This window comes from Panthera pardus, unplaced genomic scaffold (assembly GCF_024362965.1).
Source record: "Panthera pardus isolate Hobbes unplaced genomic scaffold, ASM2436296v1 HiC_scaffold_6, whole genome shotgun sequence".
NCBI lineage: Eukaryota > Metazoa > Chordata > Mammalia > Carnivora > Felidae > Panthera > Panthera pardus.
The window spans coordinates 45,084,648-45,111,120 of record NW_026526991.1 but is presented as its reverse complement, the minus strand read 5'-3'; the positions used below and the strand labels follow the sequence as shown (position 1 = coordinate 45,111,120).

Genomic DNA, 26,473 nt, shown 5'->3' with positions numbered 1-26,473 from the left:
ATTTTCCTTCTACTAATGAAAAAAATAGACTCAGGCATTACCCAAACCTGCTATGTAGTAGCCCAGTACTGCTCCCAAACTAACTCCCAAGAATCCTCTCTCTGAGAGTAAGTATACAATTCATCTTGAAAATGTCTTATTTTTCTCCATTTCAAAACTAAGTTTTAAAAAAGTAGGCTCTCAATGATAAATGTAAGCTTCATAATGTTAAAATGGTATGAACTTTTACATCTGATGGTTGAGCTAGGGATAGCCAATAAGATTCAATGCACATATCAACTCCTATTAATTGGTAGTAGCTGCCTCAAGTGCTATGCTAAGAATAATTCTGAGGCCAAGTTTGGGTTCAGTGGGAAAGTGAGCCATGTTAGATTAACCATGAACACTGTGGATGATGGAGAGAGGAGTGGTGGCAGAATTACTTGTAGGGGAAAGGGCCTTTTATATATATTTTTAATGTTTATTTATTTATTTATTAGAGAGAGAGAGAGAGAGAGAGAAAGAGAGAGAGAGAGAGAGAGAGCGAGAGCAAGAGAGAGAGCATGAGCAGGAGAGGGGCAGAGAAAGAGAGGGACACACAGAATTCAAAGCAGGCTCCAGGCTCTGAGCTGTCAGCAGAGATCCCAATGTGAGGCTTGAACTCATGAACTGTGAGATCATGACCTGAGCTGAAGTTGGATGCTTAATTGACTGAGCCACCCAGTCACCTCAGGAAAGAGCCTTTTATTTTTATTTATTTTTTATTTTTTTAATATAATTTATTGTCAAATTGGTTTCCATACAACACCAAGTGCTCATCCCAACAAGTGCCCTCCTCAATGTCCATCACCCACTTTCCCCTCTCCCCTCACCTCCATCAACCCTCAGTTCATTCTCAGTATCCAAGAGTCTCTTATGGTTTGCCTCTCTCCCTCTCTGTAAATTTTTTTCCCCTTCCTTTCCCCCATGGTCTTCTGTTAAGTTTCTCAAGATCAACATATGAGTGAAAACATAAGGTATCTTTCTTTCTCTTCCTGACTTATGTCACTTCACATAATACCTTCCAGTTCCATCCACATTACTGCAAATGGCCAGATGTCATTATTTCTCACTGCCAAGTAGTATTCCATTATGTATATAAACCACATCTTCTTTATCCATTCATCAGTTGATGGACATTGAGGTCTTTTCCATAATTTGGCTATTAGTGCTGCTATAAACATTGGGGTTCATGTGCCCCTATGTATCAGCACTGCTGTATCCCTTGGGTAAATTCCTAGCAGTGGTATTGCTGGGTCATAGGGTAGTTATATTTTTAATTTTTTGAGGAACCTCTGCAGTACCAGTTTGCATTCCCACTAACAGTGCAGGAAGGTTCCCATTTCCCCACATTCTCGCCAGCATCTATAATCTTCTGATTTGTTCATTTCAGCCACTCTGATGGTATGAGGTGATATCTCAGTTTGGTTTTGATTTGTATTTCCTTGATGAGGAGTGATGTTGAACATCGTTTCGTGTGTCTGTTGGCCTTCTGGATGTCTTCTTTGGAAGAGTGTCTATTCATGCCTTCTGCCCATTTCTTCACTGGATTATTTGTTTTTTGGGTATGGAGTTTGTTGAGTTCTTTATAGGTTTTGGATACTATCCCTGTATCTGATATGTCATTTGCAAATATCTTTTCCTGTTGCATCAGTTACCTTTTAGTTTTGTTGATTGTTTCCTTTGCAGTGCAGAAGCCTTTTATCTTGATGAGGTCCCAATAGTTCATTTTTGATTTTAATTCCCTTGCCTTTGGAGATGTGTCGAGTAAGAAATTGCTGTGGCTGAGGTCAAAGAGGTTTTTTCCTGCTTTCTCCTCTAGGGTTTTGATGGTTTCCTGTCTCACATTCAGGTCCTTCATCCATTTTGAGTTTATTTTTGTAAATAGTGTAAGAAAGTGGTCTAGTTTCATTCTTCTGCGTGTTGCTGTCCAGTTCTCCCAGTACCATTTTTTTTTAAATGTTTTTGTTTATTTTTGAAGGAGAGAGAGACGGAGCCTGAGCCGGGGAGGAGCAGAGAGAGAGGGAGACACAGTTTGAAGCAGGCTCCAGGCTCTGAGCTGCCAGCACAGAGCCCGTCCCAGTACCATTTGTTAAAGAGACTCTTTTTTCCATTTTCCACTTAGTAACATTTTATGAAGTCTGATATTTAATTGCCTTATATCGAGTTTTATAACTAGTATTATCAGAAAAGTTTAATTGACTCGTGTCATGAATGTTTTCATAAATAATGGTCTCCTTTTTTAAAAAAAAAGGTTTCCTTAAGGTTCTTAGTTTGTAACTATAACTGAAAGAATGTAGAGGGTGCTTCTAGCTAGAGTTTTAATGAGATGCAACTTTGCAGCTTGATCTGAAAACTTAAAGATTTATATACATTTATATAGATATATACACATGAGCACACATTGACATGTTTATATTTATTATATTAATTTGTATTATATTAACATAATAATATAAAAGTTATAATTTATGTAATAAATATATGGGTAGTAAAAACTAATATTCTCTGGGTCATTCAATATAAACACGTGTCAAAAGGCTCAAGTAAAGTTAAAGATATTGTGAATCAATATCACTTATTGGCTGGCTGCCATTTATTAGCTATCTGATGGTTGCTCTTCATCTTTTACAGTGATAGATGCTTTACACGCTTCTCCTGTAAAAAATATTGCACACTTTACAATATTTTTTAAAAGTTATGTTTGATTATTTCCTTTCAAGCGATGAACACCTATACCTTAGGGAAATTTAGTAATCATCCAGGATGATACAGCTGAGAATGTTGTGAGGCCAGAATTTCAACCAACTTTTGTCAGGTTTCAAAGTTCTTACAAAATCAGATCGTGTCTTGCTGAAGTTTGAGGGCACAGATGTTTCCCACTGACGGTCTGTTCTACATGTATCTGATGACAACATCAGATTTTGGTTTTACTGTCTTTACTTATACAGCTTTAGAAGAGAAAATGGGGGGCATACTAAAAAGAAGAACCATTAGTTCCAAGTATTTTTCAATGTGATGGCAACGAGTTGTTTTTCTGTAAAGTGTCATATTTTGTCTAGTAAGCACTGGTCTGGGTTTGGAGAATGTATCTCAACTGAGACAAAAACTTCCCTGAAGGAATTTTATTGTTGGGGAAATATACATGAATTGTACTTTCATGCTATTCATGAACTTCAGTTCAGTTCAGAATTTGTGATTTGGCAAAAATATATTATTTTATCAGCAGAAGCATGTAAAATGGGCATAACTTAACTCAAGCCATAAATGTAATTGAGAATGTCATTTTCTTTTTTCCAGGTTCCTTGGTGTTACTCAGTTTTCGCCTACACATGCCAGAAAGGCATTTCCTTGTTTTGATGAGCCAATATACAAGGCTACTTTCAAAATTAGCATCAAGCATCAAGCAACCTATTTATCTTTATCCAATATGCCAGTGGAAACTTCCGTGTTTGAGGAAGATGGATGGGTTACGGATCACTTTTCACAGACCCCTCTCATGTCTACATATTATTTAGCCTGGGCAATTTGCAACTTCACATACAAAGAAACTACCACCAAGAGTGGGGTTGCAGTAAGTATTTTAAACTTAAATATGTCTTTAGATACTGTATACACTGTATAGTAATCTGATTTCTGGATTAACAGTTAATCATTTTTATCCTCTTTAAATCTTATGTAGCTGATTTCTTTCGTTAACCGTTAGGGGTAAATTATCTTCCTGCTTTCAAAGAGTCAGAGAGGACTGTCTCTTCCATACCCAGCCCTTTTTATTCCGTTTACCACCTCTCCCACCTCCACCATCCCTGTCCCTCTTCATCTTCTGAGTATTTCTGAAACATCTGTTATTTGTTTTGGGGAAGTTCCTTGTCTTTACTTATATGACTGGGAATCCTGCTGCCTTTTATTGTGAAATATTTCAAATATCCAGAAAATGGAAATAATAATATAATAAACTCCACATGCCTACTTGCTGGCTCTAGAGTATTTGAACATTTTACCATCTTTGCTCTAGTCTTATTTAGTTTTTGAGAAAGTAAAACACTTTGGATAGAGTTGAAGTCCTCTGTGTACACCTGCCTGATCTCATTGCCTTGCCTCCTCTCTTAGAGATATCTACTGTCCTGAGTTTGATGTTTGCCATTTCTGTGCATGTTACCATACGATTATCAAGTATGTATATATATTTCTCTATATATGGATGCAATGCTTTACAATTTCATATAAGTGGTTTATATTATACATAGTTCTGCAACTTATTTTTATTTCATTTTAGTTTTTACCTAAAGTTATGTTTTTGTGGTTTATCTGAATAGATTGTTTGAATGAGGATATCAAAATTTGTCATCCTCCTGTAGATAAACATTTTAATGTTTCTGGTTTTCAAATATTAACAATGCTCAGTGAATATTTTGTACATGAATTCTTCTGCCAATGTGCTAGAATTTCTGTAGGGTATAAAGCTTCTCTTAGCCTGTAACACCCAAGTGTATAGAAATACATTCTTAGGGGAGCATGATATATAGGAAACCTAGAAAATTCATGCTCTGCATTTAATTTATAAAAGGAATCAATTGGACTCTGCGTGATAACTATCATTTGTGATAGCATGGTGTTCTAAGTGTTTTGCATACTATTGTGTTGCACTAGTCAGGCCAGGTCAGGCCATGCTGAGTTAAAAACTTCCTCCTCATTTCAATGGCTTACACAATAAATATGCATCTGTTTTAATTTTTATGTCACCCCTAAAGCAAGGTATTATGATTCTCTTTTTCTGGATGAATAAAGTAAATTGGGGTTTAAAGAGATTAAGTAGCTTACCCAGAGTCAAAAATTAAACAAGTGGTAGAGCTGTAAGACAAACTTTTGTTGGTCTGATCCCAAATTTTGGGCTTTCCCTCCTTGTGCCTTAGGAACTCTGTTTCATCATTTCAGCTGTATGTCTGTGAAAGAATCCAAGCAATGATTCTCCCCATCCACTGGCCATTGTATTCAGTGTTGCTTAAATGTAACAAAAGAGGTGAATAGAAATCTATACTCTTATTCTGTAAGAAGTTCATAGGTCTATAACAACCTAAACTTTGAAAAATGGGTTTATATAAATAAATTTTTCTCAGGGTTATTTTAAATATACATCACTGTGGAACCTATTTAAAAATAAAATCAGCCTGCATAAAAAATTAATGCCATTATTGAAGATCTGCGTATGGTGAATTAATCTACATAATCATTAAAATTAGGTCCTAAATGCTGGCTCTGGAGGGCCAGAAGACATTTTACTCTTTTGGATTTATACTCATTTGTTATGTTGAGTTCCTCTGATGTTTGTTGATGACTCCTTCAAGGCTGTTCGTGTTGGACCACACACAGAAAAGGAACACCAAGACATCTCGTTTACTTTGACGTCTTCAAAAGTTGATGATTGGCTTGCTGTGCATCAGCTTGCAGCACAGGGCATACTGGAACTGTTTTTTTTCCAGTATGTTTTCTTTAAAGCATCTTAAAAGTATTCTCAGCCCTACACAATTAAGCTTGTTGCTAAGTGACCCATATTTAAAACCAGACACACTCTAATTATTTAGATGTGACTTTTATTAGAGTTAAGAATCCAAGTAATTAGTAAACATTTTAAAATTCCTACTTAATAATTTTTATGTAGAAAAGATAAAACATGCTACCAGAGAGCATGAAAAGGTCAACTGAAATAAAATTTTAGATTGTATAATCTAAAAATACTAAGGATAATAAAAAGGAAAACAAAATTGCCCCTGGGAACCCTTATTTATCAACTGTGGAAATACAGTTTAAAACCTGCTTCTTTTTTTCCTGTCACCCCTTGGATATCCAGTTTATTTTATCTTCACTGCATGAAGGAAAATAAGCACATCACATTTCTGAACTCTTAACAGCTGGAAGGAGTGAAGTTTAGCCTTAAGATCTTGAGTGTGGAATAGTCATGTGAAGTCCACGTGGTCATTTTGGATCAGAAGCTGATGCAATTTTCTTTGAGATATGAAAGAGTAATTTGAGTAGCATCTTAATAATTTACAGCTGAATCGTAACAGTGCCTGAAGTGTGATATTTGAAGCATCATCATTTGCTTCTCAAGTTGTCTGCATTTTGCAAGGCACTATCCTAAGTAATTAGAAGGGTAAAAGACTCTTAAGATCCTTCTAGTACAATGGTCACATGTGCATCTTTCAGATGGAATCCAAACTGGTGGACGTACTTTGCTTACCCATCTCCAAAATGGCTTAGTATTTCTGTAATTAATTGTTGAAATTTAGAAGTAGAGAGATTGCACATAAAATTGCTTCTGGCTTCTTTTGAACAATGGCAAGATCTTGTGACATTGGGCTCCCTTCCCACTTGGCAATAATGGTTCACTCATTTATTCCTTCAGCAAATATTTACTGATTGTCAGGTAGTCTAGACTCAGTGTTCTAGGCTTTGGTGATATAGCAGCAAACAAAGCAACAAAGTTCCTACTCTCAGGGAACTTGCATCCTAATATGGAGAGAGTGACAATAAACAAATAAATGTGTGTCAGGTAGTAATATTTGTTTTGAAGAAAATCAATGTGCTGTACCTGGATGGTGGCTGACTCATTTACATGGCACATTTGCTTTCCAGTGTAACCTAATCCAGACCACTTTTGTTCTTTTGCATTGTGTCAATTTCACTATCATAGATTACCTGCTTTCATTCTGTAGGCATTTGGAGTTTCAACCCTTGTCTAGGGGCATAATTCAAGAGACTAGCCAAGGAATATGTGTCAGAAAAGCAATAAATCAACTAATTGTGAACTAGTGATACTGGCATTCACTAACTGTGAAAGGAAAGTTGCAGAAAATAAGTTCAAGACCATTTAGAAGAGGGAGAAATTGCTAAGGTTGGAGTCTAATGATGTACTTCATAGAGGAGATAGGATTTAATACGACTCTGAATAAAGGTTTGGTCTTAGAGAAGCAGATGATGTGTGCATATAATCCTTGGTAGGAAATGTTAACTAAGAAAAGACAAAGAGGTAGGGATATGTACAGGATATCTATGGGAAATAGTGTATGGTTATTAAGGTCATAAACATCAGAACTTCTGCTGCATTCTAATGGTTACAGGTAAGCCACTAAGGATGGCTCTGATTTGCTAGAAGAGGGCATATATCCCACTTCTTGATAGGGAATGTCAGAGCATTTGTAGACATAGTTTAAAATCAGTGAAGTCTTCTCTCTGACCACAAATTATTTATATTCATCCCACATACAAAATGCAATCACTCATTGCATTACATTATTAGTCTAAAGTCTGAGGTCCAGGATCTCAACAGCTAATTTAGGTCTAGGTGTAGATTAGACTATTGGGGTTTGGTTTCTTGTGCATGGTTCCTCTTGCTCTGAAGATCTGTTTACTAAAGAGACATGTTATCTATCTTCTCTCCCCCAACAGACAATGGTAAGATGGGAATATTATTATTTCAATAGAACTTTACATTCAAGAATGGAGAAAATGGGAGGACATAGCAGTTGCTGGTCCATAGCAGTTCTGAAATCCAATTGGGAACATGTTGGCAATTTTAAAATTATGACTCAATGCTGAATTGTCCTTCTTGGAAGTTGGCCCATCATTTGGACTCTCAGTTTTGCTTTTTAAGGCATCTTTTCTTTTTAAATGAAAAATTAGTTTGTGTTCGAAATTGAATAGCTTTCTCAGCTTGCTTCCTATCGGTAAAAAGCTGGGGGTCCAAAGGCCTATTTTTCTTTTGTCAAAAGAAAGTCAAAAAGTCAAAAAAGGTATAATTATTTTTTTAAAACTTGACTTATTGTGTATCAAGTTATATCTATTCCGTTAGACAAAACTATACCACAGGTCTCTTTAATATGAGCCTTTGTTTACTGTGAGGCTTTGCAGAATAATTCTCATAACATTCTTGGATGCTCTATTACTGAACAGAGGTTTATAAGGAACACACTTAAGGTCCTTATAAAACATTTGTTTTGGAGCAGCTGGGTGTCTCAGTCGGTTGAGTGATCAACTCTTGATTTCGACTCAGGTCATGATCTCATGGTCATGGAATGGAGCCCTGCATCAGGCTCCACACTGAGCTGAGTGCGTGTGTGTGTCTGTGTGCGCATGTGTGCGTGTGTGCTCTCTCTCATTCTCAAAATAAATAAATAAACTTAAAAAAAAGTTTAAGACTTTTGTCTTTTTGAAGAGGTCTGAGGAGCATCACTTTAAAAGTATCTGACATCTTAACAGTTCCTGAAGTTGCATCCTTGGCTTCATCTTTAGATCACATTTTGCTAAAAGTGACCTGTATTTCCGTCACCCCCCCCCCCGGCCCCGCCCCACCCCGAGTCCATTTCTTACTTTGAGAATCTTTCACCATCTGGAGAAGCCGAGAAGGAGAAAGAGTTCTAATTTCAAGCTCAGTAAGTCCTAGCTCTTTCCTATTCCACATTTTACGTGGAAACTAGACAGTTTGTTCTTAAGCTCATCTCTCCAGGTTTGGATTTTTTATGGCCAGGGAGAAGAAGCTGGTGGAACTTTTTGGTTGAAAGTCTTCTTAGCTAGAAAATATAGTTCAATAGTTATATTTCTTATTTTCTTTAGCATCACAGGTAGCAGTGTTGCCAGAGTTTCTTCCAGTGCATAACAGAGGCCCCCTTTCCTTTAGCTTCCAATACCATTTGCCTTAACATCCTTCAAGCTGTCACCAACACCTTCCTTAAAAGTCATAAAGCTTCTGTGGCAGGATACTCTCAAGGATCTTTCACTTTTATTCACAGCCCAGTCCCACAGCCAGTGCCACATGTTTTAAGTCTTTTGCTATGGCAGTGCCCTACTTTCAGGTACTAAAATTGGTCCCAACTGATATAGCTAAATTAGAAATCACTTTGAAACATAGCAATGAAAAAATAACCAGTTCTTATGGCCATGGATTCTTGGGGTCTTAAGTATGGACAGTACAGAGCAGTAAAGGACTCCTCTCTACTCTGCAGGGTCTCAGCTGGAAGGGCTTGATGGCAGGAGTGACTTGGCAGCCGTGGGCCAGAATCATCGGGGGGCATCTTTACTGAGTGTCTATTTACTTGATGTTCACTGTTTCTGGGCCCTCAGTGGGGGCTCTCCTCTGGAGCATCTGTGAGTGGTCTCTCCATGTGATCTGAGCCACCTAGCAGCATGGTGGCCTAATGTTGTCAAACTTGTTACTGGTGATTCAGGCCTCCAAAGGTGAATGTACCAAGAGATTTGCACTGCCTGTTCACCTCATTGTAAGTGGTTACATAGATTGTATTAGTCACCATCTTTTTTTTTTTTTCCTCTTCCTTTTAACAAGGCGGAAGCTATCTTACCCAGCCTAAGAAGTTAAACAGTGTTACTTTTAGTGCACTGACTTAGTGACAAACTTAAGTTGGCTCAGATTCTAGCAAGGAGAATATAGACTCCATCTTTCAATGGGAGTAGTGCCAGAGAATTTGCAGGCTAATTTGAAACCATCACAGTTGTTATATGTATTTCAGAAGATTATGTTTATAAAATCATAAGCACAGTGCCTGACACATTTTACTCTGATGATGACAATTAAATTGATGATATATTCAGAAGTCCTAGAAGGGAGTAGGGATATATAAATTTGAGAGGTAGATGGAAACTAGACTGTGAAAGAGCTTGATGCCTGGCTAAGTTTTAAGATTTGTTCAGTTAACAATAAGAGCTGCTGAAAATTTAAGGGGGGCCTAGGTGGCTTAGTCGGTTGAGCATCTGACTGGCTCAGGTCATGATTTGCAGTTCGTGAGTTTGAGCCCCACATCGGTCTCTCTGCCATCAGTGCAGAGCCTGCTTTGGATCCTTTGTCCCCTTCTTTCTCTGAACCTCCCCCCTCTGCTCATGTCTCTCTCAAAACAAATAATTTTTTTAAAGAGCTACTGAAAATTTAAAAGCTGGAGTCATGACATGTATAATTTTTATAATCTGCCTGAGGAAAACATGCAAAATATGTGGACGCAAAGAGACTGGGGTTGGGGGCCCATTTCCCTAAGAAACTCTGGGCTAGAGTAGTTATAAATGGATAGGATAGTGTAGATATGAAAGGCAGTTTGAAGGAAGAATTGATAGGATTTGGTGAGGGACAAAAGATAGGAAAAAGGAAACACTGGGGAACCAGGAGAGCAAAGACTCAAGAATGACTTTAAGGTTTAAGGTAATAAAAACTCCATAGTTTCTGTCCTCCAGATTCTCAATGTATTCTGAATTGGCTATGACAACTAATGAGAGTTTTCATTTTTGTTGGCCAGTCTCTTAGATGCACAATTTACACTGCCCAAATGATGTGTTCATCATATTATAACTGGATATATAAATTTTTATTTGTCAGCATTCTTTAATTATCAAGTTATAAAAACTCAATTTGAGCTTAAGAAAAAAGTAACATGTATTAGAAGGGTATTGGGATATCTGAAGGCATCCCAGGGAATAGACCTGGGATTGGAGCACTGTGGGAATCTTGGGGATCCTATGGCAGGTCCTCATCAGCGCTTCTTCTGCTTTGCTTTACTCTCTGTGGACAGACTTCTTCTGTTCTTTGATTACTGTGGTGTAATATTGCAGCCAAAAGTTCCCAAGTTTCGCATATTGCTATGGAGGACCCAAGAGGGAAAGTGAACTTTACAAATTCCCAAACTCATAGGGACTGTTATTAATTGCCCCTGTTTGAGTCATGTGATCATATGTGATAACTGTGTCTAGAGAGTGGACATGTGGAGTCATATCATAGGAACATGGCATCTTCTGCTTCACCTCATGAATGGGAGGGCATCTTGCAAAAAAGAGTTTGTAGAGAACAGATGCTGGGAAAAATCTACAAGTGCCACAAACATATTTTTTAGTATTATTGTGTGGACTGACTACAGCAGGAAGGATACACAAAATTTACAGTAGTGATGTATATTATAAATATCTACACCCAGGAAAGTATACACATACATACATATGGACGTTTCTGATTCTAGAATTCTAGGGATTATATTGTATATACACACTTAAAACATGGAATCATTCTGTGTAGTTTCCTACTGAAAAATAAAGCTTGGGGCACCTCAGTGACTTAGTTGGTTAAGCATCCAACTCTTGATCCCAGGATCATGTGTTCAAGCCCCACATTGGGTTCCATGCTGGGTGTGAAGCCTATGTAAATAAAAAAAAAAAAAAAGAAGAAAGTAAAACTTATGTCTCATTTTAACAAGAAAAGTGCAAGTGTAAGTTAATATGCTATAAGCATATATTCCAGTTAAAAAAATTCATATAAATAGTAGGAGTCATTTTGTCATTAAACATTCTGTTTAGATTGCATTATGAATATTATGTAATAAGTGTCCATAGAGAAAGAAAAAGAAATAGTAACAACAAAAGAGTTGGATTACAGTAAATTTAGGGATATATATAGAGGCTTCCTGATGACTGCAACAAGAGATAGTCATCTTCCCTTCTCTACTCCTGGAATATTTTGTAAACTCATGTCTTATAGTCATTATCTCATTGTTCATAGTCATTTTTTTTTGCCAGCCTCTTTGCTCCTCTAGACTATGAACCTTTTTTAATGTTTATTTATTTATTTTGAGAGAGAGAGAGAAAGAGAACAAGCAGGCTCCCACACTGCCAGCACAGAGCCCAAGGTGGGGCTCAAACTCACGAACCATGAGATCGTGACCTGAGCTCTGAAATCAAGAGTCAGGCACTTAAATGACTGAGCCACCCAGGTGCCCCTAGACTGTGAACTTTTTGAAGGCTGGTGCCATATCTTACTCATCTTTGTAAGATTCAGCACTTTCTATTGTATGTAGAAAATGATAGGTACTTAGTGAAAGTCCATTGAACATCTAAACGAGTAAACTCCCTTCAGAGAAGTCACAATGTCAGGTTTTTCCAAAATCTTCTGGTTAATATGTAAGACATGAAAATTTGTGAAAAGTAATTTTTACTAAAATTGAAATATAAACAGCAAAGTTTACAATACAGATATCATTAGTTTTTAGGAACTCTGTAGAAATATGTAGGTGAAAAGTGTTGATAAAGAGAGTTGAGTACTGAGGGCAAAGATTTACTGCCAAGCAGGGAACTGAATCCAGTGCAGTCTAGGCTCTGGGGAATCTAGTGCAGGGGAGGAGAAATGAGGTGGCTCTTATACACTGAAAGACCAGGGATTGTCTCTGTCCTCTATCAGGAAAGCAAAGTCTCTGATTGCTGTTGAGTGTCTGATGATAGCTGGGCTTGCCAGCTGGGTGGATGTAGGCTGGCTGCCTTATGGGTGCCTGTCTTGGGATTATAGCACCCAGCTCACCTCTGCTGCATGAGAGATATGTTTGAGCCAAGTTTGGGTCATTCCAGTTCGGTCTGCAGTCTTGTCAGCAAGCTATGTGGCTAGGTCAGGAGTTTATTAGAGCCAAGGAGTTTGAGAACTTAAAAAGGAAAATAATTTAATTGATGAACCTCTTAAATTTCATTAGTGTGGTAGGAACAGAGCTGGTAAGTTCTGTAGAATAAAGAAATGCATGCAGTGATTGTAGACTGTTTTTGTTAGTGCTAGTTAAGGAATGGATAACACAATACATCTATGCAGAGCCTACTGCAGTTAATTTTTGGGTACAGGATTGCTGAATCTAGAGGAAGAGAACAAAAATGTTTCCATACAGTCGCCAATGGCTACTTGATGTTGAATGGCTTGTCTTTGTAGAGGAAATAGCCAATACTGTTTTGTACCTTTCTGCAAGTTTATAAACCCAGGAACAGGAATAGAGAAAGCAGATGTGAGGAGATCCAGCCTGGGAGACTGATGAGGCACACATAGCCAGCAGTCAAGAGGGTAACAATAAGGTGTTGATAATAAAAGCATTGTTGAGATCACAGGCCATGGTGTCCAGAGATACAGAAAGGCAAGAGAACCCACAATGGGAGTGATATTCATGGAAAATGGACTGGGACAGTTGAAAAATAGAGATCACCATGAGAATGAAAAGTAGGACTGGAATGATAAAGTGGGTAAGACAGAAAGATGATCTGTGATAGAAAGAAGTGTTTCAGATTTCAGGATGAGTTGGAGGGGTTTTAAGCCTGCTATTGCAAAGTTGGATGGATGAAGAGGATTTGAAGATACAGTCACTTGAGGGAACAGGGATTAGGTAACAGTGAGGCCATATTGGAACAAATATCAGGAACACTGACGGTAATCCTGGAGAATGTAGGCAAGAAAACTGTATGCCGGGTTTCAGACTCTCAAAGTGTGAGTAACACCTGGATGCCTAGGTGTGGACAAGGATTAGTGAAAGCCATGAACTCCAAAAGAAGAGAAGTTTTTTTTTTTTTATGGAAGTGGAGGAATAGTGTGTAAATATGTGTGTGGAGGAGCTAGGAAAGTACTCATGTCTCTCTCTAGCTCTGAGGCTCTGAGGCTCTGAGGCTCTGATGAGAACATCTAAATAAGGATAAGAATGTGGGCAGAAGCGGTGGGTGTCTGGGGTTTGTGTAAAGGAAAAGAGCTGTTGATAATAAGAATTACTTACATAGAGGGTGGAATGGTAGACTGAAGGGACATGTTAACAGAAGAGGGAGTGAACTGAGTAGGCAGAATTTAGTTAATGGAGGAGCTTATAGAACTCTCTTGCCCCAAAGTTTCCATTGGGATGTTGGTGTAGTGGAGTGTGCCTCAGCAAATATCCATCCCCTGGTGGCTGGCCTGGGCTGATGGTAAATTCAATGATGGATGATAATGGGTTTTGTTATTCAATCCACAATTTATCAACTATCCTGAGGTTTAAGAGTCTACATAGTGAAGAGGCTAATAGAAGCTAAAGGAAGAGCTTGAAGTAAAAACCAAACATACAAAGCAGAATAGTCAGTGTAGAGTATCCATGGTTGTAGTATGTTTATTCTTGATAATGTGTGTGATGGACTGCATGGTACATAGCAAGGTCCACTTCTGTCTTTGGTAGAGAGGAGGGCGGTGATTTGGCCGTGATCTTCCTTGCCCCAGTCTTCCTGCTGGGATTTTCACGGCAGAGGCCACCAATTCCATTATCTCTTAGATATGGTCTCCATGTATTCAAGTAATACCATATAATCTAATAATATAAGAGTTTTTCTTTTCTTTGCTGTCTACTTTCCTTCTAACTTCAGATTAATTACTGTTATTATCATTATTTTTATCTTCCCTCTTCTTTTTCCTTCTAGTTCTTTAGGACTTTTACTTTAAAGGACTGTTTTGGCCCAGCCTTTATAATCTGAGAGAGGTAGGCAGAATATTGTGTAATATTGAGGAGGGAAGTGGTAAGAGATGAGTTTGGAGATTTATGCAGGGTCCAGATCGTGAAGAGATTTGTATGTCATGTTAAGGAGTTTTGATTTTATCCTTTAAGCAGAGGAAGCCATTAAAGGATTTGAGCTTGGGAGGGCTTCAGATCATATCAGGAGCTTTCCGTAAAAGCATGGGGATAATATAAAATGTCTTATCATCATTACTAAAAGACTCTCAGTTCCTTTTTTCCATTATTAACCTGACCAAGATCTGTTTTCCTGTTTGACCAAGGTTGCCATGCCAGTTTAGATCAACTTTCCTAAGGATCAAGGAGCAGGCAGTAATTGGACGTAGGGCAAACAGGTACCATCACTTAGATTGTGTCTGACATGAAAAAATAGCCAAACTTCTGCATCTAGTTTCAGACACAAAATATGCTATAGTCTAGAGAAGAATCTCTGGGTAGCCATGGTCCAAAACAAATGATGAAACAAAATCATATTCTAAAAGTTGATGTTACTTAGATTCAAGTGATCTTTATAGGACTTAAAATCAAATTTCAGGAAGATTAAATGAGATATTTGGTTAAGATGTACTAATATTTCTGGAGGTGGAACTTGCAAGAAATAAAGAGAAATATTCTTTGCTAAAGAATCAAAGGAAGGCCTGTAAGGCCTTTGTATTCAGTTTGATAGATAAAACTGAATATTCAGAGTAGAAGACGACATCAAAAGTGCTAATTGTACTGTCTGTCCTTAGCCACTGCCACCTACTTAATGTTTCTTGACTTCCTTTTCAGACCAGATGGCAGAAAGGAAATTCACTGAGTCTATGAGATGCTGCTTTCTGATTAGGTTTGATTTGGGGAGAAACTGGTAAATACCTGAAACCAATCCCTACCCATATGTACTGTTCACATGGTACTGAAAATGATTTATTTCTTGCTATATTTCTTAAAATCATGGAAAAGCATTTTTTCATCCATTCGCAAATCTATATTGAGCAATTGTGTTCAATAATGATTTATTGATATTTGGAAAATTATGGCATATTGAGATCAAAGAGAATGGACTGAGCTGAATTCATAAGTTCACTTTAGATGTAGGGTTTTGAGTGACAAGGAGAGGAAAAATTCTAAATTTTTTGGATTAACTTTAATTAGTAAGCTAATAGATACTCAATGTCTTCTTTGGACTTAGCATCATGTTAAATACTACATATAAACCGAGGCATAAGATATAGATTTTATTTATAAAAGGTTTAGAAGCCAAATGATGAGACAAGGTAAGTACACTACCATACAATGGATGGCACAAGGCAGTATTTTATAAAGGAAACGCAAATTCAGTGGCATGTTAGATGTAGAAGAAGAACAGAGTAGATGTTGAAGAAGAACAGAATAGGATATCAATGAGGGCATAGATAATTATTGAAAAGTACTGGGTCTTGAGGGATGGGTGGATATGGGTAGGTGGAAAGCAAATTAGAGAGCCTTCCTTGTGAGATGAAGGGAGTGTTCAAAGAAGGAATGACCATGGGGTTTTCTTCAGAGTGAGAAGATTAATATATTAGGTAGTTGGTTGCAAATATCTGAAAGCCACTCAGGAAAACTTAGGCAAAAGAGAAAATCAATGGTAAGATTCTGGACAGCTCAGAGAAATGAAGAATTAAATAATTAGGTCTTGGGAAAGATAGCTTTGAGGAACTAGATGGCATACCAATTAAGAATCTTCTTGGGGGAACTTTTATTGGATTGTTTTAGCTATAGTCCTCAAATTCTCAGGAAAGAGATCAATTTCTTTTTCCTGATTAGAGTGCACACCTTCAGGGATGATGTAAATACTGGGGTTCCTTCATCAACACACCTATCAGGGGCAGATGGAATCTGGGGAGTGGTAGTTTTTCTTTTATTTAAAAAATTTTTTTGTTTTTATTTATTTATTTTGAGAGAGAGAGAGAGAGAGAGAGAGAGAGAGAGAGAGAGTGAGAGAGAAAGCAGGAGAGGGGCAGAGATAGAGAGGCAGAGAAAGAATCCCAAGTAGGTCCTACACTGTCACCCCACAGCCTAATGTGTGGCTTGAACCTGTGAACTGTGAGATCATGACCTGAGCTGAAACCAAGAGTCATACGCTTAACCATTGAACCACCCTAGAGTGGTAGTTTTTCAAAGGAAAAATGTATGACATTATCAAGAAGGGGGAAAGTATATCCTTAAGCAAAAACATTAGATAAATACAGGTATCCCATACGGAGTACTGACCAGCTGCTGGGCACTGTTCTAAGTATCATTTAATTTAATTACTATTGCCATTTTCTAGATGAAGAAAGTATGGCACTAAGAGGTGGAATGCTGAACTTGCCTATGGTTATGTGGCTCATGGTAGCAGAGCCAGCATTCAGACCCAGTCAGTTGAGCTCCCAAACTTGTCTTCAAGTAGGATGGATCCCAAGGAAGATGCAAAGTAGCATTGCAGGATGTGAAATTAAATAGGTAGAGTGGGGCCAGAAAGACCAGTTTAGATTGGAAATGGGAAGAAATAAGGACCCCCTAAAAGGTAGGGAAATGGTATGATTACAATGAAGTTTAAGAAATATTCATCTCTGGGGCCCCTGGGTGGCTCCGTCAGTTAAGCATCCAATTCTTGGTTCCTACTCAGGTCATGATCTCACAGTTTCTTGAGTTCAAGCCCTACATTGGTCTCTGTGCTGGTAGCACAGAGCCTGCTTGGGACCCTTTCTCTCTCCCTCTCTCTGACCCTCCCCCACTTATGCTCTGTCTCTCTCAAAATAAATAAATTAATTAAAAAAAAAAAAGAAATCTTCATCTTTGAAGGTGCCCAAAATTTTAGAGGGTGGGAAAGCCTGTAGTTTTGAATGCTTACCAGAAGGCCATGACTGAGCATGGGTGATGAAGATTTAGACCTGGTAAAGGCAACTACAGTGACTGTCCATATGTCTTTTTTACATGACAATGAAACTTTTCTTAAACATCACTCTATGAAATGCTGTGCTTCAATTCCTGAATTATAATTTTCAAGAATACTGGTATAACAGGAAAGAATTCTTCTAGCACAAGAGTTTAACTGTCCTTCTAGGCAGTTTTAGGTTTTATTTCCTTCATGAAGCATTGCCCAGCTAGATTCCTTCCCTTCTTTGAACTGTAATTGCCCTTCAATTGTAATTCTCTTTGGATCATTGTCCTAATGAATTCATTTTGTTGTTTTCTGCACATCTTTTCTCACTAGATTGCAAGATCTGTGAGAAGAACTGTTGTCGGTGAAAACCACACTCTTATACTATGTTATACCTATAATCACATACACACATAGACATACATTCTGGAGCAACTTGGAGAAATGATATGTATAGCATATATATAGTATGTGTGTGTGTGTGTGTGTGTGTGTGTGTGTGTGTGTGTGTGTGTATATATATATATATATATATATATATATATATATATATATATATATATATATAATCCATGGTATATAGCACAATTCTGTGCTCATAGCAGTCACTCAGTAAATATTTGAAGCATGGATGATATGAGATGTTTCCGGAGGAAAAACCAACAGTCTTAATGAGTGTCTTGGTTTGGGTGACAAAGGAATAAATAAAAGTGAATCAAAGAACCTCAGAGTTTTAGGTGGTTTGACTGAGGGAAGGTGCATCAGTCCTATGCCCTCATTTCTGGTAGTTTTTCTCTATTTTCTTTCCCTTACTCTCTTACCTTCTCTAACTCTTTTCTGTAGAGTTCTGGTTGCAGATTAAAGATTGGCCGGAGTGAAGCATTTCATTCTTTCTTCCCCTCCAACTTAACACTGCACATTCCTCTTGTGCCAGTGAAAGAAAATGAAGAAATACGGAGTTTTTTTTTAATATGGCAAATTTATTATACATGTCTCTCTGATGAAATGTAAATCTTTTAAATGGCAAGCCAGGCTGAAAGTTAGGTTATCTCCACACATGCCTAGAATTAATGCAGAAGTGTGTCTTAGCATTTCAGATGGGGAAAAATAATCATTTGAAACAGGATCGCTTTGTCTGAATGGGAGAGTGCTTTTTTTTTTTTTTTCACAGTAATTCATTACAAAATGAGAGATTCCAATAGAAGGGCCTCTGTGGAAATATTAGAGATGTTCCTGGTCGAGGCAGTCCTTTTACCTTCCCTTCTCGTAGGGAGAGGCCACGTGAAGAACAAGTGAGTGAAATAGTCCAGTGTAAAAGAATCACCTGAGAGTGAAAGGATTCTGCTACATGATGTGTGTTTTCTAGGAGACCGTAGAGGAGTCAAGTGAAGGCTGGGCAAAAAGGGTAGTGGATATAGCATTGGTATTTAGCTATTAGGGTTGGATTTTGGATTTCCTCCATTTACTAGGGCAGGTTTCTTAACCGGAACTGTAGTTTCTTATGTAGAATGGGAATAACAACACACGCTTTCTACTGCTGTTGAGAAGCTTAAAGAAATAATGGAAGCGAAGTATGCATCAGAGTGCCGGGCACAGAAGGGCACTCGGTGCATGGCCATCTATATAGATGAGAGTAAGTTGGTGTCCCACTAGTGAGAAGGCTGGATGGGGTGATGAGAGAAAGAGCACAGAAGGTTAAATTGGGAACCTTTGTGGGCACACCTTAAAAAAAGATAGTTTGCAAAGGAGGATTGTTTATAGGGGAAGACAAGAAGCGTTGTCATTTTATCTCAACACCCCCTCATAATGCCATTGTGAAAAGTGTTGCAAAATTTGTAACGTTTATTTTTCTTGTGCTTACCAGCATCATGCAAGTGACTTAGAACTTCATTATTAGAGGAGGTGAGATGTGTGTGAAGGATGTTTTTCTGTGGTTCTGTCATTTGTGGGAAGACGGACTCTTCTTAGGTTTATGGAAGAATTGCTCTCAGGAAAAACTCAGAGAGAGAAAGTTATTTGAAGACATGGAGAATTAAGCCAGTAATGAAGAAGTGTCTATGTCTATCATCTATGTCTACGTATAAAAAGTGAAGTTATATTCTATTAGTTATCAGGCTATGGTTAAAGAGGGGTGGAGGAAAGGGTATGTAGGTTAAAATATGGAAGAGAGGAGATTTTCTGCACTGTTGGACCATCATAAAAATCATTCATTCACTATTTTATTAATCCTATATTATTTTTCAGATACTGATTTAAGAATTTTGCATGGATTATCTAATTTAATCTTTATAACAATGCAATTAGGAAGTTTCCATCACAACATTTTTTTATAATCTACAGATTAGGAGATAAGTGGATCAGTGAGATGGCATAATTTGTCCATTGTAATACAGTATTAAATGCTTGAGCAGGGGATCCAGGCTCAGGTGGTCTGACTACAGAGCCTGTGTTCCTCACTGTTCCACTGTCCTATCTCACAGATGTTAAGATTGAACTCTACAGGGAAGACACGGATGTGTGCAAGAAACATGGTTTCTATATTCATGAAGATTATTTTCTAGTTAGGTGTGAGATGCTTCTTAGAGAATGTATTTTGGGTATTCTAAGCACAGATCTATAGGGGAAGGGGTTCCTTCAACACCCTTTGGAACAATTTCTCAACCTTGACATTGTTGATTTTGGACTGGATAGCTCCTAGTTGTGAGGGTCTGTCCTGTGCATCATGAGATGTTTAGCAGCCTGGACTCTACCTGCTAGATGCCAGTAGCCTCCCTGGTTGTGACAACCCAAAATGTCTCCAGATATTGTCAAATATACCCTGGCAAATTACCACTGTTTGAGAATCACTGCTTTAGAAGAATGACTTGGTGGTTGATGACACTATATAGAAGTTATGGAGGTGACTCCATCTGGAAGTGTGCAGCCAACCTGGACATTGTCAAGAGGTGACAGAGGGTTCGTCAAGACTCATTTCACTTACTGATATCCACTTCTGCAGGCAAATGTGCACACAAACGCAATGGGAAGAAATCTAGAATATGCCATTAGAGACTTTGAAGTTCTGGGTGGGAAACAGAAGGATTAAGAAACAAAAGTTTTCATAATTAAAGAAAATAAACTCATCATGTAGAAAGGATAAATGAGAAGGAACTTTTTATACTGTGTTCTATAGTCAGGTATCGTTTGGCTGTTTTAGAATAGCATGAATGTTGTTCAGTTTGAAGAGTTTCCAATGTATTATTTGACTGACGTTCATTTACTTTTCATATTCTAGATGTATGGTACTTTGTGGAGGTTCTACAGCAGAGGTTCTTAAAGTATAGGCGCATATCTGAATCACCCGGTGACTGTTTTTCAGATTCACATTTCTGGGCACTACTTTAGACTCACTGAATCTAAACCTTCAGACATAGGGTCTCAGCACTGAGACTATATTGAAATGCTCTGATGTATATTCCCGAATGAGGATCGTGGAGTAAAGGTTTTCTTCCTTTGTTCTCTATGTGGATTATCTTTTGTTATTCTGTCACACATAAAGCATTAAAAAATATTTTCATTGACCGTAACTTTCTTACATGCTACACATAGGTGCAAAGGATGTTGGGAAATATAGTCTATTCTATATAGCCATGTGTTGAAATGAAAATGTGGGGTTCTAAAAGTAAAAAAACAAAGAGATTGGACATTGGTAGACAACTAGAAGTTCTTGCCACAGAATATTTTCATTAAAATACAGTAACAACGTTGGACCCTATTGAACACCAAAACGTGTGTCAGGAGCAGTGAAAACCAACTGTGTGATTTGCTGCTATCATTTCCCCTATTTTTAAGGTGAGGAAATGGAATCTCAAAGGGCTTAAAAACTTGATCATCATTACATAGTTCGTGGATGCTAGAGCTAAAATTTTAAATAAGTCCTGTCTAGTTCTACAAACATTTTCCATTACATAGTCTAATATACTACCTCTATTGCCTCCAATAAACCTACTAATTATAGTTTTCAGATTCTTCAGATTTGGATATAAACCATATTTGGCCCTTATTGGTGATGGGAATGTCAATATTCCTTAATCCTTCAGATTTTGTTGGAATTTTACTTCTGTGTATTTTTAAAATTATTTTTTAATGTTTATTTATTTTTGAGAGAGAGAATGAGAGAATGAGAGAATGGGTAGGGGAGGGGCAGGAAGAGAAGGAGACACAGAATCTGAAGCAGGCTCCAGACTGAGCTGTGAGCACAGAGCCTAACGTGGGGCTCGAAGCCATGAACCATGAGATCATGACTTGAGCTGAAGTTGGACGCTTAACTGACTGAGCCACCCAAGTGCCCCTCTACTGTGTATTTTAAACTTAATGTTTACTTTGTTGTTTTTATTCTAAATGGGGAAGGGAAATATCACCATAGGATGGGGTGGCTGCAGAGAGAACCTGACTTTGCTTAGTACGTTTGGCAACATTTACAGTATATAGTGCTCAATAATCAAGGGGATTATACATAAATATTAGAAAATTTTGGAGTTGCAATATGATTCATAGAAAATTTGGTTTGGATTTATATAAATATAGGTACCTCTTTCTGCATGATAGCTAGTTTATGAATTAAATAGAAAAATACCTAGTTAAGCTTATTTATCATCTCAGGATGACACAAACAACAGCTTATTAGAAGTCTTTGAGCAGTGTTTCTAATCAAGAGGTTGATAATGAGCTCCTCATAGCTAGGTCCATCCCTGAAATGGTTTTTCTCCTCTACAGTCTTTCCTTAAATTTCTTTTGACTCCCACTCTCACTGAGCTAGATTATACACATAACTGAACCAGGGATATTCTAGCAAAATTGTTAATATAGGGAATATATTTCTTTGAGTCTATGAGACTGAGCTTTTAAATAGTAAGTAATTCATAGCATGCTGGTCTCTTTAAGGAGGTATTTCCTCTATAAGTAATTGTATAGGGTTGTAGATGAGCAGAAATCAGTCTCACTGTATCATGTGTCTGTCATCCTGTGGTTAGATGAATATTCTGAGAGAGAGAAAAAGAAAGTGAGAGATTGAGATTGATTTTTTTCCCTAGAATATTCCACCAAAAAAGATGCTAATAAAACTTCAAAAACAATAAAAGCCCTTAATTCTGGGAGATAGTTTCATGAATATTATATCATTGAATGTTTTTTCTTTTTTTTTTTTTAATTCAAAAGTGCCTGAGCTCCCAAAATGACAACAGAACAATTGTGACAAAGTTCTAAAGGTAACATGACATTCTCATTAGAAAAAATAAAGATTTTCCCACAAACTAGGTTAAATCATTTTTAATAATTTATCTGTTCTAAATCTCATTGAAAGATTCCAGGCTCAGTCATCACGGACAATTACTGAGAAAGATGCTAGAACATTGTTGGTGCTCATGGTTTGACTTTTGCAAATGAAATCAGAGAGGCATAAATTGTCATGATGACAAGCCAATTCATCACCCAAAGGTGACCAAGCACCCAGGAAGATATTAGCTGCAGAATCATTTGCCTCCTCAGTCATAGGTCCTAATTTTTTTAGTAGGACACCTTCTAACTAGATAAGGATAGTTGTATCAGGATGTGTCTGTGACTAGAGAAAGGGAATTTCTTTCTGGTTTAATATATAGGAGGAATCTCAATCCAGGCAAAACCCCCCAGCAGTGATGAGATTTTATTACTGAAGATACAAGGTTTTCCTAAATGAATAGGTAGTATGTGACAAATGTAGATCACTTTCTTCAATAATTTTACTGATTCTACTGACTCTGTGCCTAAAATTCCTTTCTCTTGAAACATAGTTATGCTACCCCTCCTCATGCTCCAAACCTTAGAGGACTCTCCTAGATTTCTGTCTTTGTGTGATACTTCTCTTTGCCTTGGCTATTATTACTTTTTAGCCCATGTGGATGTACAACTCAGTCATATGAACAACTCCATCTTCCAAGGTTACTCCTAGTGAGAGATGCTACTCCTGTCCTAAGACAGGTTCTGTGCAGTGTGGGTTCTTCTGGCTTCCTCTTTTCCCATCCACCTGCCTCATGAGAGTTTGTTCTGCTGGTGGGTATCCGATTGAAATGGTTTTGGTTTTCTTCTAAAAAAACTTTTGACATTAGATGATGATCTAATATTTTACAGGACAAACAAGTAGGATTTATTCATGTCTATTTCTTCTGAATGTTTCCCGTGTCTATAGTATTTGCCAAAAACATGCTAGAGGACAGTATTCATTAATTCCCTCATTAGCTTTTGATTCCATGTAAGAAAGTAATGATGGACTAAGCATATTATTTCTGTAAATCACAGCCTAGTAAATGCTAGGCTTTTGGAAAATCTGCATAATACTAACACTGTGAAATCAAGGAAGGTAGGAAGCATTTTATGATACATACAATTCCAGTACTCAATCACATAAAGCAGACTTTTGCCCTAATTTCTCATTTATTTTAAATGTTTATCTATTTCTGAGAGAGAGAGAGAGAGAGAGAGAGAGAGAGCGCGCACTCACATGTGAGCAGGGGAGGGGCAGAGAGAGAGGGAGAGAGAGAATCACAAGCAGGATCTGTGCTGTCAGCACAGAGCCTGGCACGGGGCTCAGTCTCATGAACCATGAGATCATGACCTGAGCTGAAATCAAGAGTCAGACACTTAAGCAACTCAGCCACCCAGGCGCCCCTCATTTTTTGTAAATTTACATTAAACAACTTGGCAACAGCATTAGAGGAAGTAGATGTACATATTTCAGCTGTAGCAAACAAGAAGATAACCCTCTTCTCTGTATAGATGTCTTGATTTCATTCATTCAGCCATCCAATAATGTTCACTCAACAAATATTAACTTGAATTTTCACATATTCTGGCACTGTTTTAGGCACTGGGAGGGGAACACCACAGTGAATAAAATGGACAAAGCTTCACAGAGCTTACATTCTATTTCAGTGGGGGAGAGATTGATAAGAAAATAGAACACATAACATGTGAGATGGTGATGTGCCCTAAAAAGAAAGACAAAGCAAGGAAAGAAAGTGGTATAATTTAAAAGGGGACGATTAGGAAAGACCTCTGTGAAAATGGGTGTTTGAGTAAAGACTTAACTGCACTGAAGGAGTGAGCATGGGGATACCTCGGGAAAGAGAATTCTAGGTAGAGGGAAAAGACAGTGCTGATGCATTGAGGTGGGGGGATGTCTGGAGTGTCCTAGATGCTCCAAGAAGAGCATTGGGGTGAAGAGGAAGATGGTCAGTTGTGTGTGTGAGTGTGTGTATGTGCATGTAGGTAATATAGGTGATCTTGGGGACGTTTGTTTTCAGTCTGAGTGTGATGGGAAGCCTTGGCAAAATTTCACGCAGAGGAATGACATGTCAGACTTCTATTTTAAAAGAGTCCCTCTGCTGCAGTGTGGGACTATACTGTGTGTGTGTGTGGGGGGGGAGGGGTAAAGGGTGGAAGCAGAGGGATCATCTAAATGGTGACTGCAGTATGTAAGGTAGTGGAGTGTAGAAAAGTAGTGGAACTTAGGCTGTATTTTAAAGGTGGAGCTTCTAGGATTCATGATATATTGGATATGGGTTGTGAGAAAATGAGAGAATTCAATGAATACTTTTAGTTTGTTTTATGCTGAGAAGGTACCTATGGTTTCTGTGTTACACAGGGATCAGCTGAGTTCTTTGCTCATTGTCATCAGAGAGAACAGTTCTGGATCTGCTCAACTAAAGCTAAAATTGAAATCTTTCCATTTTCTAAATAGATAATACTCAATAATTCCACCCAATAAGGTAATTCATGGAACTTTTGAGAATGGAATTTTGTAGCTAATGCATGTTATGTGCATCTAGAAAAATGTAGTTTTTATTAAAAATCAAATACTTTATGGGGAAGACCCCTTTTTGTCTTGCCTGCCTCTTCCCTATTATATGGTGTGGAACTCTTGGGATTCAACGAATAACTTCCTAAAGGCTTCAATAGAATCAAGGCTGATCATACACTTTTTGCTTTCTTGAAGATTCTTCTCTGGTTTATGTCGTTTGAGAGGACTGAGAGACAATACAAGTTGGCTCCCCAAGCGGGGCAACTCTTGGTGGCTAAACCACATTTATTTCTCCTATCCCATAGACTATTAGTACTCTGTGCACACAGGAGCGAATGTGAGGACAAATTGCCTGTGACCCAGCATTTGCCAATGATTTCTTTAGGCAATTGATAGCAGAGAGATCGTTTAATGGACATGTTGACGATCCACTCCTTTAGATGAGTGGATGTGTACAGCATAGAGGGAGGATTTTAAAGGTTGTGGATTCTGGAGTGGAACTGATTCTGGTTCTACTACATATTAGCTGTGTTATTTAAGTACTTTAAAGAAGTAATGTCATTTCATCCAGCGAGCTTTTATTATACATGTTAGATGAAATGAGATCACGTATACAAAGTACCTGACCTGGGGAAGATGATTTTTCTTCCATCCTTATCTATTCCTGCAGTGTATTATATTGTCAGAAAGTAACAGGCCCAGGTTATATCATTAACTGTAGAAATGCTTTCATTGGGTAATCATTTAATGTTGTGCCTTAATTTTTTTTAAAAATTGGAGGTGATATATATATGTATATATAATGTTCAATTAAATGTTATTTCTATATTTTTTAAAGCTGTTATGTTAACTGAAATATCATCTATAAAGTCTTGGTGATACCTTCCTCATCGAATTCTAGTACCATGAAAAAAATTTCTCTAAGCTAATATTATTCCCTTCCTAACTTGTTTGAGAGGAAACATGTTTTAATTTAGGGTTTGGTTGCATAATTTATCTTATATTACTTTTTGATAATGTTAGTCCACTTTTAGTTCATTTCATTGTTCTCTTTTTAACATTAGAACTCTTGTCATACAGAGTTTATTTTTTAATCAACTTTAATCAACATGATTTGTGTGTGATAAAGGGCACCCTTTTAATGAAAGTGTACAATTCATTGGGTTTTGACAGATGCGAAACTGTGAACAATGAAGATACAGATCATTTCTGTCACCACCAAAAGTTTTCTCATGTCTCTCCCTTCATCCCCAGCCCCAGTTAGCTATCTGCATTTAGTTCTACAAGACTTTGTGAAAGTGTTTTTGAGGAAGAAAACATTTGACACTGGTTTGAGAAGCAAAGAGGCGGAGAAGAAGAGGCAGCAAACATCTACTCTTTCAAAAAATTTGATTGTGAGGACAAAGCTGAAGAGAGTAAGTTAGACACAAATTGAGGGAGGAA

The 26,473-nt window shown here is 37.7% G+C and overlaps 1 protein-coding gene across 1 annotated transcript in view; it reads left to right on the top strand.

Moving 5' to 3' along the window:
* TRHDE (thyrotropin releasing hormone degrading enzyme) overlaps positions 1-26,473 on the top strand; it is a 392,491-nt gene that overhangs the window by 11,214 nt on the left and 354,804 nt on the right. The window contains exon 2 of the mRNA XM_019455116.2: positions 3,319-3,592. Within this exon, the coding sequence (XP_019310661.2) occupies positions 3,319-3,592 (274 nt within the window). The remainder of the gene's footprint in view (positions 1-3,318; positions 3,593-26,473) is intronic.